This window comes from Chionomys nivalis, chromosome 5, assembly GCF_950005125.1.
Source record: "Chionomys nivalis chromosome 5, mChiNiv1.1, whole genome shotgun sequence".
NCBI classification, from domain to species: Eukaryota; Metazoa; Chordata; class Mammalia; order Rodentia; family Cricetidae; genus Chionomys; species Chionomys nivalis.
In genome coordinates this window covers 24,175,315-24,187,794 of record NC_080090.1, presented here as the reverse complement: position 1 = coordinate 24,187,794, position 12,480 = coordinate 24,175,315, and the positions used below count along the sequence as shown (strand labels likewise).

General features: G+C 40.3%; 1 protein-coding gene across 3 annotated transcripts in view; it reads right to left on the bottom strand.

Annotated features, from left to right (window-relative positions):
* Positions 1–2,902: 2,902 nt before the first annotated feature.
* Positions 2,903–12,480, bottom strand: part of Ddr2 (discoidin domain receptor tyrosine kinase 2) — a 133,875-nt gene continuing 124,297 nt past the window's right edge. For all 3 annotated transcript variants that reach the window (XM_057769661.1, XM_057769659.1, XM_057769662.1), the window contains exon 18: positions 2,903–9,199. In XM_057769661.1, coding sequence (XP_057625644.1) covers positions 9,065–9,199 — 135 coding nt within the window. In that variant the 3' untranslated portion in view covers positions 2,903–9,064. The remainder of the gene's footprint in view (positions 9,200–12,480) is intronic.

Here is a 12,480-nt window from a genome sequence, read left to right as displayed (position 1 = left end):
CCCAGTAGCATTGAGTAAAGGTACCAGTACTTATGCTTACTGTGACTAGACAAACTCCATACCTCTTTCAGAGCTGTAGTCTATGAATAGCCGTGATTCTAAATGATTGAGATGATCTTTTCTGGGGTTTGATCTTGATGTTTTAATTCATGATACCAACTAACAGCTAAAATTAAAATGGATTTTTGATCATTTCATCGAAGATGGTATCTTAACAGTATTTTCTAAAAGCTTTGGAGTAAAATTCTTTGTGATCTTGAGATTCTATACCCAAAGGAGTCTTTCTTTTTGTTGTTTTGTTTTGTTTTTGGAGGCAGGGTTTCTTTGTGTAGCTTTGGCTGTCCTGGAACTAGCTGGGATTAAAGGTGTGCGCCACCACTGCCAGGGTCCAAATGTTCTTTTTAAACCCTGGAGTTCGGAGGTGACATGGAAGAGAGCAGAGAGAACTATGTGGCTCTCCAAAAGAAAACTCATTTCTTAGCCAGGCAGTGGTGGCGCAGGCCTTTAATCCCAGCACTCACGGGGCAAGAGACAGGTGGATCTCTGTGAGTTCGAGGACAGCATGGTCTACCAAGTGAATTCTAGCACAGGCTCCAAAGCTACAGAGAAGCCCTGTCTTGAGAAAACCAAGAGAAAAAAAGAAAAAGAAAGAGAAAGAGAGAAAGAAAGAGAAAATCCATTACTTTAAAGAAGTCAGAAAGCACAATGCCTAGGCCAAGCAGGTGTAATCCAAACCGCACCCTAGGGTAGCTCTGAAAGTGGTCCAACACAAAACTGTAAACTTAAATAAAATATTATGAGATTTATTTTGAGATGTTTTAAAAAGCTCTGTTGTACAGTTCTTAGCATGAACTTTGTCCATAGAAGCATCATATATCCCAATGTCTGGTTGGATGTGTGAGCTAGGGATTCAGCCTCACCAAAGTCTCAGATGAGACTCACTGTAGGACCAGCTTTGCATTACACGATGCCCAGAAGACTTCAGAGAAAGTCTATCCTCCTCTCTCCCCTACATCCTAGGCCAGAGAGAAAATCTGAATGTCGCCTTTCATTTTACTGAAGTTTGTTTTTGGTTTTGTTGTTGTTTTGTTTTGTTTTTGTTTGTTTGTTTGTTTTTTTGGTTTTTCGAGACAGGGTTTCTCTGTGGTTTTGGAGCCTGTCCTGGAACTACCTCTTGTAGACCAGGCTGGCCTTGAACTCACAGAGATCCGCCTGCCTCTCCTCCCGAGTCCTGGAGTTGCTACATTCAAGGCCCTTTGACCTTCAAGCGACAGACTTGACTGTGGCACTAGACTGCTTCATTTTAAAAATAATTTGTCATAGGACACAACCAAAAACAAGTGGAATAGATTTCAATCTATAACTGAGTGGGTTGTTTATTTGTTTTTATCTCCCCAAACTAGTCATCTTGGGTTTGTATTATTCAGGGACTTCTTCTGTTGAGTACCAGAGCAGTGTGGCACACAGTGAGTCTACCTATCACTGACAAACCTCGATAGATGAGTTGAATGGTAGGTGTACCAACTCTATCATTATTTATGCTCCGTATAATAGATATGTCTCTACCCTAAGTTCTGGCACTGATCTCTGGTTCTTTTTATCATACAGTAGATAAGGATGAGGGAAGAATCTTTTGCTTCTATAACAAAGCTCCATTCTTGGTCCTTGTAAACTTTCCCAGAATTGCCTGCCTCTGATTTGCAAACAGAACAAAAGAGCAACTGCAGGCTGGCGCTGTGTGGCTTGTCTTGTTTATATTTTTCACCCCTCTTCCTGGAAATAATGCGTTCAGTCTGACCCAAAACTAAGTCAGGATTTTTCCCAGTTCGCCGATGGCAAACAGTCCGGTGTTACCCTGGGTAGGCTCCAAGGACTACAGAAGAGAACAGTTTACAGATATGTGGCCACTTCTTTTTCAAATGGGGAATAAATAGAAAACAATACATGGAAATTAGTTTTCTTGTTATCTGCGACTTAGCCAAGCCCCTGCAAGTTGCTAATGGAAAACTGAATGGACATAATTTCCTTCCTCATTAGCAACCTGTGTGTTAGATACATGAATAACTGGCCTGTGTGTTTGTGTAAATATGGATGCAAATCATCACTCATAGCTGCCTTCAGGCCTTGGCAGTAGGTACTGACAGCAGAATTATATCCTCTCAATGCCTCCAATCCCCTTGTTTCCTTTCCTTCCCTCCCAGTTCCACCACTCAGGTACCTGAATTCCTGGTCTTGGGTCCTGAAGTCCCAAACATTGCAGAGATGGAAAGAGCAATCATGACTATTCTGTTTATTCTTGGAGCATTTACATCCATCCTCTTATCTACTGTGACAAGCTCTGGAAGAAGCGTGCTCAGGGTACCCAGAAATCTGTTCTGCAGGTTGATGTCAAAAGTGTTTGGGGTCGTGCCACCTTGTCTCTATTGTGAAGCTTGAATCTGGGTTCCAGTTGTCTGCAGTGTGGTTGGTTTATGCTTGTGTTATCAGCTACCTGACACAGGCCATGCCATCTTTGGAGTTAGTAGAGATTTCTGTTTAAAACAAACAAACTCCATAGCAATGACTATAAAAACTCTCCAGATAGCAAGGCTATCTTGCAGGCAGGCACAATAGTGTGAAGCTATAAAATCATAGTTTCTACTGTATTTGGATATGTCAGAGACATAGCTGTGTTGGTTAGCTATCAACTAATATCAAAAAGAAGCCTATTCACACATACACACACACTCACACACACACACACACACACACAGTGTGGCTGAGTAACCCTAATGAACATGTCCAGACTGCATGCACCTATAGCTCTTCCCCTGTGTCTCATCAATACTACACAAACTGTATAAGGAGGAAAGATAACAGAGACCTCTGGAACCGTTGCTGCTTAGACAGAAAAGAGGCCCCATCAGTAGCATGACTCTTTAATCTGTTATTTACAGCATATCATCCAACAGCCTTACAGAGAATAAATAAAGAAAATACACAATTGGCATCACATTCTGCTCCTTTTTCTAATACAAAGGAGTGTTGTGTATTCTATTTTAGAATGACTATGATAGTTTTAGGCAGAAATTAAATCCATTTGCTGCTTAGCCCTTAACAAAGCACATTATCCACCCCAGCCTGCTGAATAAAGCCCAGATGTTGCCTCATCATGGAAGAGTCCACCATACTGCTGCAGAAAGTCAGTCCTCAGGAGCAGTTACCAGACATCGGGCAAGAAGAGCTGAATCCTTGAATAGCAAAGAATGGTTCAGATGACTAGTATAGATTGCAAACCTTCGGTGTGTTTGCAGAAAAGCTTTCCCTGTCATCCAAACCCCTTTTAAAGAAAACACGTTTGCCCCGATATCGACTGCCTGTGCTTTCCCTTGACAGATGTTTCCTTGACACGCAGCTGGGATTGCAGATCAGCCTTGGAACTCGTATCTGTTCTCCCAGAAGACCTGTAAAGCGACTGGCAAGGTGTCTGTAGGAGAAACTAAATCAATAGCTCAGTTCAAAAGAGCTAGATTTGGAGCCAGGGTCTGCTCTCGGCCTTTGATATAGAGCCTTGGGAGAACCACCATGCATGCTGTCTGAATCAGTTTCACCACCAAAAGACACAAGGGGGTACATGCTGCAGAACACTTTCTTCCCTTTTCTTTTTATGCTTTAACAGAGCACTTCTCCCAAAATTCACACTTGTGATACATAACAATTTTTCCATACTTTATTCACTGAAAACATAAAATTCACAAAATATTCACTTGTGTGCTAGGAACTTCATAAGCCACAGACAGTTGTTATCATGTAGCCCTTAAGCAGGGCAGCTTAAAAATGTCCAACAGAAAACCCAAAGTCATGACCCTTTAAACTAAAGTTTCAACTTTTCCGTAGGAAGCTTGAATTTAATCCAGTAACTGTTACTATATTTAAGGATGAACATTTAAGCAAATGAGACTTCCCCGCTACTCTGAAAAGGGTGTTTTTATCTCACATTAGGGATTTATATTTGTGCTATGGTCTATCCAAAAACTATCCCTGCTTCCAATAAGTATCACTTAATTCTTGACCAAAGTACTGTTTTACCCTAAAGCCTCCTTGTCACAACAAAAGCTCCATTCTTCTGTTTAGAATTTCCTTCTGCCTGAAAGCCTTTTATATCATTAATCTCCTTAAGTTGTTCTTGGATTGTTTGGGGGTGCCAACCGAGGAACTAATCCTTTCATATGATTGGTGTGGAAGACTATGGCCTTTCTGGGTCCAGCAGTGATGAACATTAATTGAAAGTGAATTCAGCAAATAGGTGGGATCTTGTTCACTGGTGAATGGGCTTGCCAACTGCTGGATTCTCTCAACATTTGTCGATTAATATTTAGGCTCCTTCCTGCCGTGTGCCCCCAAACGCTAAGTTCCGAACCAACAGCAGCGATGTCCAATGAGCAAATGAGTACAAGGCAGGAAAACTGGTGAAATCCAAGTTCAGTTTTGAAAATGGCTCCAAGCAGACAATGGTTTTGATGGATGAAAATAGACTAAAATATTATCAGCAGAAGGAAACCAGATCCAGGGTAAGCCCGTGCTGCACTGATTCTTTTGTAACTTCTTTCAAGTTTCAGATCATCTGAAAATAACAAGTATCTGAAGGTATGAGACAGCTAACTGGTCATTCCTCAGTCTTTCCCTGCCAGCCTACTCAGCTCATGAGAGAACAGAGCCCAAATCTGCTCGGAATCAAGTCCTTACTAACTACCCAGTTTCCTTCCTTCTTAATTCAGGATCCCAAATAATTCTTCAAGTGCCAATGACATTCATCTGTTTCTAGAATATGAAACTTCAGTTCAAAAGGATTTCCCACAGTAGACCAGAATCTGCATCTTGTCAAGACGTTAGGGGCTTACCCAATGCAGCGCCCAAGGACATGGGCTTCAAAACAAAGAAAAGAGGTCTATGACAGAAAACATCAGACCCATGAATTCAACTTAGGATCAAAGTCATAATAACCAATGTACTGCAATTCTCTTCATTTTGTATTTTGGGATAAAAATATTCTTCTGTCTTCTAGTGTATGTTCTCAGAGCATCTTCCCCTGTTCCCTTCATCCTGACACTCCCCTCTTTCTCTTCTTTACTTAAAACACATGGCCTAGCCTCACATCCTGGTTTTCTTGAGGAATGCTTGGGTGGGACTAGAAAAGCATGTTTCCAATATGACACATGCCTCTGTTTAAAAATCAGACAAGATTTAGTCTTGTCTAACTTACACCTATTGTTTCCATGTTTGCTGGGGCCACTCTGGGTCCAGCAAAGATGAGCATTATTGGAAGTCACTACCATAAGCTCCCAAACTCCCAGATCTTCAAGCCCAAATAGCACGTGGAACACCAAGCCCAGTGCACAGACAGCTTTGACTTGCTACCAGCACTAGATGTGGTCTAGAAGAAATAGGAGCACAAACTGCCTCCTGCACCCACTTCCTCTGAGATAAAAAGGGCATTCCCGGTGGCTACACATGACTTTATCCATGAAGACCATCCCTGTCCTTAACTCTGCCAAAATCCCTTCTATAGCCCTGACTTCACTTTAATAAATACAGTCTGTCTCACCCAGTCTTTCTTCTTCTACTCGTCCTTCATTCTTTTCAAGTCACTTTTTCTAATCTCACTCAGATCTCCTTTCAAGGGTTCACTTTCATGTATCAAAAATTGATTTCTGGCCGGGCGGTGGTGGCGCACGCCTTTAATCCCAGCACTCGGGAGGCAGAGACAGGCGGATCTCTGTGAGTTCGAGACCAGCCTGGTCTACAAGAGCTAGTTCCAGGACAGGCTCCAAAACCACAGAGAAACCCTGTCTCAAAAAACCAAAAAAAAAAAAAAATTGATTTCATGGCCTCCACCATCCCGGTTTCTACCTTGCCTGGCTTGCCTCCTCCTGTGTCTTCCCATAATCTCTCCTTCCCTGTCTTTATGGTTCCTTCTTTCTCATCTTCGCCTCATCCTTTCCATTCAGTCACACACACACACATCTGTGTAACCACTTTTTAAAACCACTTCTCGCACACTTGCACACAGCCCTCTTTAGTCACACAGTCTTGAACACTCACAGGTGATTTTTCCACAGCCTTAAAAATGCATGATCCCCTAAGGGCACTCCTTTCGACTCTAGATCACATACATGAATTAGTGAGATATCTGTCTGGCCAATGAGGAAAGATTTGAACACAGATACTGAGGCTATAGATAATGATAGAACCTCTGCCTAGTATGTGTGAGTTTCTGGGTTTGATTCCCAGCACTAAAAAATATATGGACCTGCCTATCAATACATTTGTCATAAAGGTATAAATCGAGATATGATAGTCTAAAGGTCATCTTGACATAAATGGTTCATATATATGTATATATATACATACATATATATATATATCATGATCATGAATAACTTCAGAAAACAACAATAACCCACGGTTTCTCGTCTGTTTCTGTTCTCTTTCCTAAAGCCTAGCTTCATTTCTCTAATTCAGATTTGAGCTACCTGTTAAGTCTATATGGTAAGCCCTTCCCATCTACCATGTTGGGTCACTCAGGTTGGTACAGCTCAACTCTACAAGTATAAATAGAAACTAATCCTGTGTCTATAAATCAAAGGTCTCAGTGCCAGAAGGTAGAGCCTTCTTCATACAAAAAAAAGAAAGAAAGAAAAGAAGGAAGGAAGGAAGGAAGGAAGGAAGGAAGAAAGAAAGAAAGAAAGAAAGAAAGAAAGAAAGAAAAGAAAAGTTCTGCTTGTACATGATGATATGTCTTGGAGAGTCACCTGGAACAGATGAGTTCCATGATGCAAAGTCAGGGAAATTTCATTTTAAACACGACTTTTAAATAGCAGGTAAAGGAATAAAGTGAATTAGGGACAGAATCCTAAAGAGTACAGAGCCAAGAGTTGTGAAAGAGACATGGCTGGCCCTAGAGATACCAAATGAGATAATGGGTGGGAATTCTGGGCACCCTAGAGCAGAGACGATGCCGGCATCAGCGTTTCTAAAATGCTGCCTCTCGGGGTCTCTTTTTACTGGCCACACTTTTCTGAGCAAGAGAGCAACTGAGCCTACATCAGTCACAAACCTGGTTCTCCAGCAAGCACCAAGCAGAGCAGAACCCCAAGAGATTTCCATTTCCAGACCACCTAATTCAATTTACTCCTTAGACAGATAAGGAAACAGATTCAGAGAGACAATGAGACTTGGGAAGATGGCATACTTGGCTTGAGGCAGAAAGAGGGCCAGAGTTCCAAACCCAACACTCACCTACCTCTCCTCCAATCAATGACCCAAAGTTAGTCTTGGGAAAGACTAAAGGTGAAAAGATACAAAAGCCACAGGAAAGGGGAATTCACTATGACTAAATAGAATCTGAGAAATTAATTTTAAGAATTAGAACTACATCTCTGCTGTGTCCTGGAGTTATCTGAAACCAAGAAGCAGCCAGGCTTCTGAAAAACCATAGAGCAAGCTGCCTGGGTAGACAACGGAAGCAGACCACAGCTATTTTACCTCAGCTTGGGAAGCTTATTCGGTAATCTTTTCTTGGTTTTCCTCTACAGGACTTAAGGTTTCTATATTCTAGTTTCCCGATGAATCTGAGAGTCTTTAGAATATGAAAACTTAGGATCTGCTCTTAGACAGCTCCTGTTTGATGGTGTATCAGTTTCCACGAATCCTGAAACTAGACCCTCTTCTCTGCTGCTGGCCGCCATCTCCACGGCAAAAGCACATTCAGTTACACTGAATGGCTATCCTTTGATTCTCCCATACAGACACAAGTACCCAGTGACCAAGAACCTCTTTCTTGCATAGTTCTTCAGCTAATATCTGAAAGTTCTCAGAGATGAGAGATTCACCATCTCTGGGGAAGCCCTTTCTTGCCTGTATGTTCTGATTCTCTTCATATTTCCCCAAATAAAGAGTGAAAATCAGTTTTCCTATACCTTCCTTTCAAGGTCCAGGCCAGCCTTTTGGGAACACTCAAAATGGATCTACTGTAGGTTGTACACAGCACTGGATATTTAAGCCTGAGAAGTTCAAATCCTAGCCTCTAGGTCACACAGGAACATCACATATTGAAAGAAACAGAACTGGGCAAGATGAACTAAAGGAGCAGCCTTTAAAATATCAAAACATCAGGCTTTTACTGATTAAAAAGTCAAGGGATCCCTAAAGCACACAGGTGAAAATGGTTGAGTGAGCAAACAAGCGAACAACAGAGATAGCTACTATCATCCTCCATGGACCTCCTTTCCTATGACTCTGTCTACTGAGAATCGCGGGCAATCTTTCTTTTCTCGATATAACTATTGTCCTTCACGTCTCACAACAGACATTTTTCCTGCCCATATGATCTGTTTCATAGGCATGCCCTGATCTCTGTCCATGAGTGAAGCAAACATTCATTCCAAAATACAAGGCAGAGCTTTTGAACTTTTAAGTACATGTCACTCACTTTGACAAGAGAGAGACATAGAGAGACAGAGACAGAGAGAGACAGAGAGATCCGAGAGTGAGAGTGGGTCAAGTCCAGAGGCCAAGTCAAGAAGACATCCATTAGTTGCGGAGTACCAAGTCCTGCAATTCTTCACGGCTACCAAGTCCTTTCCTTATGCCTAAGCTCATGCTTCCCAAGACATTCGTATTCTTCAAGTTTTTCTTTCTAAAGGTATTCTATAGAAAGTGACATGGAAAATATTGCAGGATCTGCACACTTATAAACATAAGCATAACCTTTATAAATTATCTGAGTTTCTAGCCTTTATTATCTAACACTTAGATATATCAAGTAATATTTATTTTACTAAATTTTATCTGCTCTATTTTTTTTCTTTTTTAGTTATTTCATGTAAAAAAAAGTATATGTGAGTCAGTGGTAGGGAACAGGGAAGTGTAGTGGAGGAGGCAAGAGACAGTAAGAGGGTAAAGTGAACACTTTTCTGTCTCTTTGGTCCATTAAATGTCCAGATGAAGTGGCTTAAACGTGGGTGAGCGGTAGGTCTTGTGGGAAGGACCTGGGCCACAGGAACATTGGCAGGCGTTGATGGCATCACTCGTCCACTTGTTGAAGAAGCAGAAGGTGTATTTCTTGGAATGATGGCCGGTGCTTGGTCTCTCTTCTCCAACAGCTGAGCATCAGCTTATATACAGAGTCGGGGCAAATGGCTGGTTGAGGGAGATAAGTCTTTGGGAACAAAAAAATTTAAAAGAGAAAATACAGATTAAGAGAAAGGAGGTGAATAAATTGTACCATAGCTCCATTTATGCCCTCACTACCTTATTGAACTCAACAACTGAAATAGATAGAGCACTCTATCTAGTCTTCTCAACCATGGAGTTCTAGCTCATTAGCCCCTTTCCTATTTCCATGGTCTTTCCTAGTTCCCTTAAGCAGTATCTTATGGTGGACCATTCTGTGAGCCCTATTTTCACGCTGAAGATAAAACCAATGCAAAGCAAGCTCAGATCCTCAGTTTGTGAGCATGGATCTTGGTTGAGCCAATACAACAGATATCAATTACATTTGTAACTTCAGCTCCATAAAGCATTTGACATTTTATTGCAATTTTACTTGGAATAAAATCTCAGCCAATGCAGAAATTGGCATGCAGGTCGCATCCTTGTAATGTCTACTATTGTCCTCTGTGTTTCCCTCCTCTGTATGAGTTTCATTTAGAAGAGATTAGATTGCACTAACAGCGTGGTCACTGTGCCCTACCCCCAGGCTAGGATGCTGCTCTGAAGTTGCCAGATAGCATCTCCACAAGGGGGCGCCACTCTGCTTAATTCCCAGTCTTCTGTCTTCTATGTACTGTTGTTATCATCCCCTTACCTACAGTTTTAATACCCTGTTATTCTGATAGATTACTGAGCCATACTCAAACGTTCCATGTTCCCTGAATCATCAAAGTATCATTGCTTTTGCTGAACACAATATCTCTGCCTACTTAATCTTTAACTCCTTCCCATTGCTCCGCCTTACCCCAGGCAACACCAGCCGGTATCATGTATCGTAGGAGCTGGGCTTTACAGAGTCTAATAATCACATATGCCCATCAACTCCTAGTTCACAAGTAAAAGGGCTAATAGGCAAAATCTTTTACTTCTGTTAAAATAGCAAAGTAGATAGAATATCAAATCAGATATACAGTTCTGTGAGTTATAAAACTATGTTTGTAAAAGACCAAGCATTTGAGAGACACCATTATCAATAAGGGTACAGCATAATAGGCATTCTCGCATATTACTGATAAAACTTAAAGCTGCGGATCTCTTTGTGAGGTGCCAACTATAGAATTTTATAAAAAATATTATAGAAGAATGCCAGATGTGGCAGAGGCTGGTTTGTAATCCTAGTACTCGGGAAACTCAGGCAGAAGAATCTGACTTCAAGGTTACCTTCAGAATATAGCAAGGCAAAGTCTCAAAAATAACAACAGCAATAGCAACAAAATCCACTCTAAGCCAATGCATATCAATAAAATTGCAATAGTAAATAATAGGAATTAGTAAGGCCCCTTTCAGATGTTATAAACGACAAATTGAAGTTACATTTTCTAATACTTTATATTATATATATAATTTTGTTACCTCTTGTAACACCAAAGAAAAAATTAAAACTATTTCATTTTAGTTACTTAGTTCTATTTATACTGTGCGAATTCAAGAAAAAAAATGCTGTCTGGAATTTCTTCATATCTTGTGACTATAAATTGAAAGCAAAAATGTCAAATACATTATAGTGGTTGAAATTTTTGCTATAGATGTCTAAACATTTTAAATTGGAGATAAATTGTTTAAAATTTTCTTAAACTATGAACCTTAAATATAAAATTTCTTCTAGAATTTACATTAGCCCAGCTGTTCTTTCTCTTCCTAGTATCCAGTAGGCTTGCTGAACTACTTGAAAATGATTTCAACATGTGTGTAGTTCAGTGACCTCAGAAGCCATATAGCTGATGATAAACAAGAATACTGACATTTCAATTATAAATACAATAGCAATTAAATTTTATCAAATTTAATAAATTATGTTTAATCAGTTATTAACATTGATATGCCAAGTTTAATAATTTTTATCGAAATTTCCAGTTGTAACTGAGAAATGACTCAGTACATGATGGTAATATTTGACTTTGGTCTGGAGTCAGCCAAATATCTGACTTCAGTGCTTGACCACTGGTAGATAGTCAAAATGTATATTTGGTACACTGCTGGTATCTTGTATAGGTAAAAATAGTGGGCCTTTTTACACAAACTGTCCAAAACTAAATGAAAAAAGTAAAGTTCTGAAGATTATTAGAAATGAGAATTTCTATTGCTATCAGATGGTTTGAAAAGACGTGTTCTTGTGAAATTGAATAACATAGAATTGAAATAACTTTTGGGTATTTAGAGATCATTTTTAGTATCACAAACATTCATGTAAAATGAGCAAGAAAGGACTTAGAGGCCTTCCTCTTGTGGCATGGATGGTGATCTAATTTTGCCTTGGTATAAAAACTGACTCTTCAGGGTTTCTGTTGATAAATAATAATTTGAAGAAAACTAAGAGGCTTTCAATAACTCTACCTTTGCATATAGTTCTAGGATACACTCAAATTAAGACCATTATTTTGATGAGTAGGATCCATTTTCTAACTGAATGCACAACTCTTAATTGGCCATGTGTCCCCTAAAGGATGGTTTGAATAGATTAATCCAGGGAGAGGAACTTTTTTTCTTGGTCCATTGCATATTTCATAAAGACAAGGACAAATGTTTGCTTTATCACAATAATATAGCGGTTATCTCCTGTGCTGGATTGTTTTATGTCAGCTCGACGCAAGATAAAGTCATCTGAGAAAACCTCAATTAAGTAACCTGAGTAAAGCTCAATTAAGGAAATGTCTCCATAAGATCTGGCTGAAAGCAAGCCAGTAGGCCATTTTCTTAATTAGTGATTGATCAGGAAGGATCCAGTCTATTGTGGGTGAGGCCATTCCTGGGGAGGTGGTCCTAGATTCTTTAAGAAAGCAGGCTGAAGCCGGGCGGTGGTGGCGCACGCCTTTAATCCCAGCACTCGGGAGGCAGAGACAGGCGGATCTCTGTGAGTTCGAGACCAGCCTGGTCTACAGAGCTAGTTCCAGGACAGGCTCCAAAGCCACAGAGAAACCCTGTCTCGAAAAACCAAAAAAAAAAAAAAAAAAAAAAAAAAAAAAAAAAGAAAGCAGGCTGAGCAAGCCATGAGGAGCAAGTCCTCCTCCATGGCCTCTGAGTCAGCTACTGCCCCTGGTTCCTGCCCCCTGACTTCCTCAATGATGGACTATGGTGTAGATGTGGAAATAAATAAATCAATCCTTTCCTCCCCAACTTGCTTTTGGTCATGGTGTTTCAGCACAGCAATAGAAATGCTAAGACACCTCCTGACTAGGACAGGCGATAGAATTCCTGTTACCACACTATCTAAAGAATATTGAGATTAAA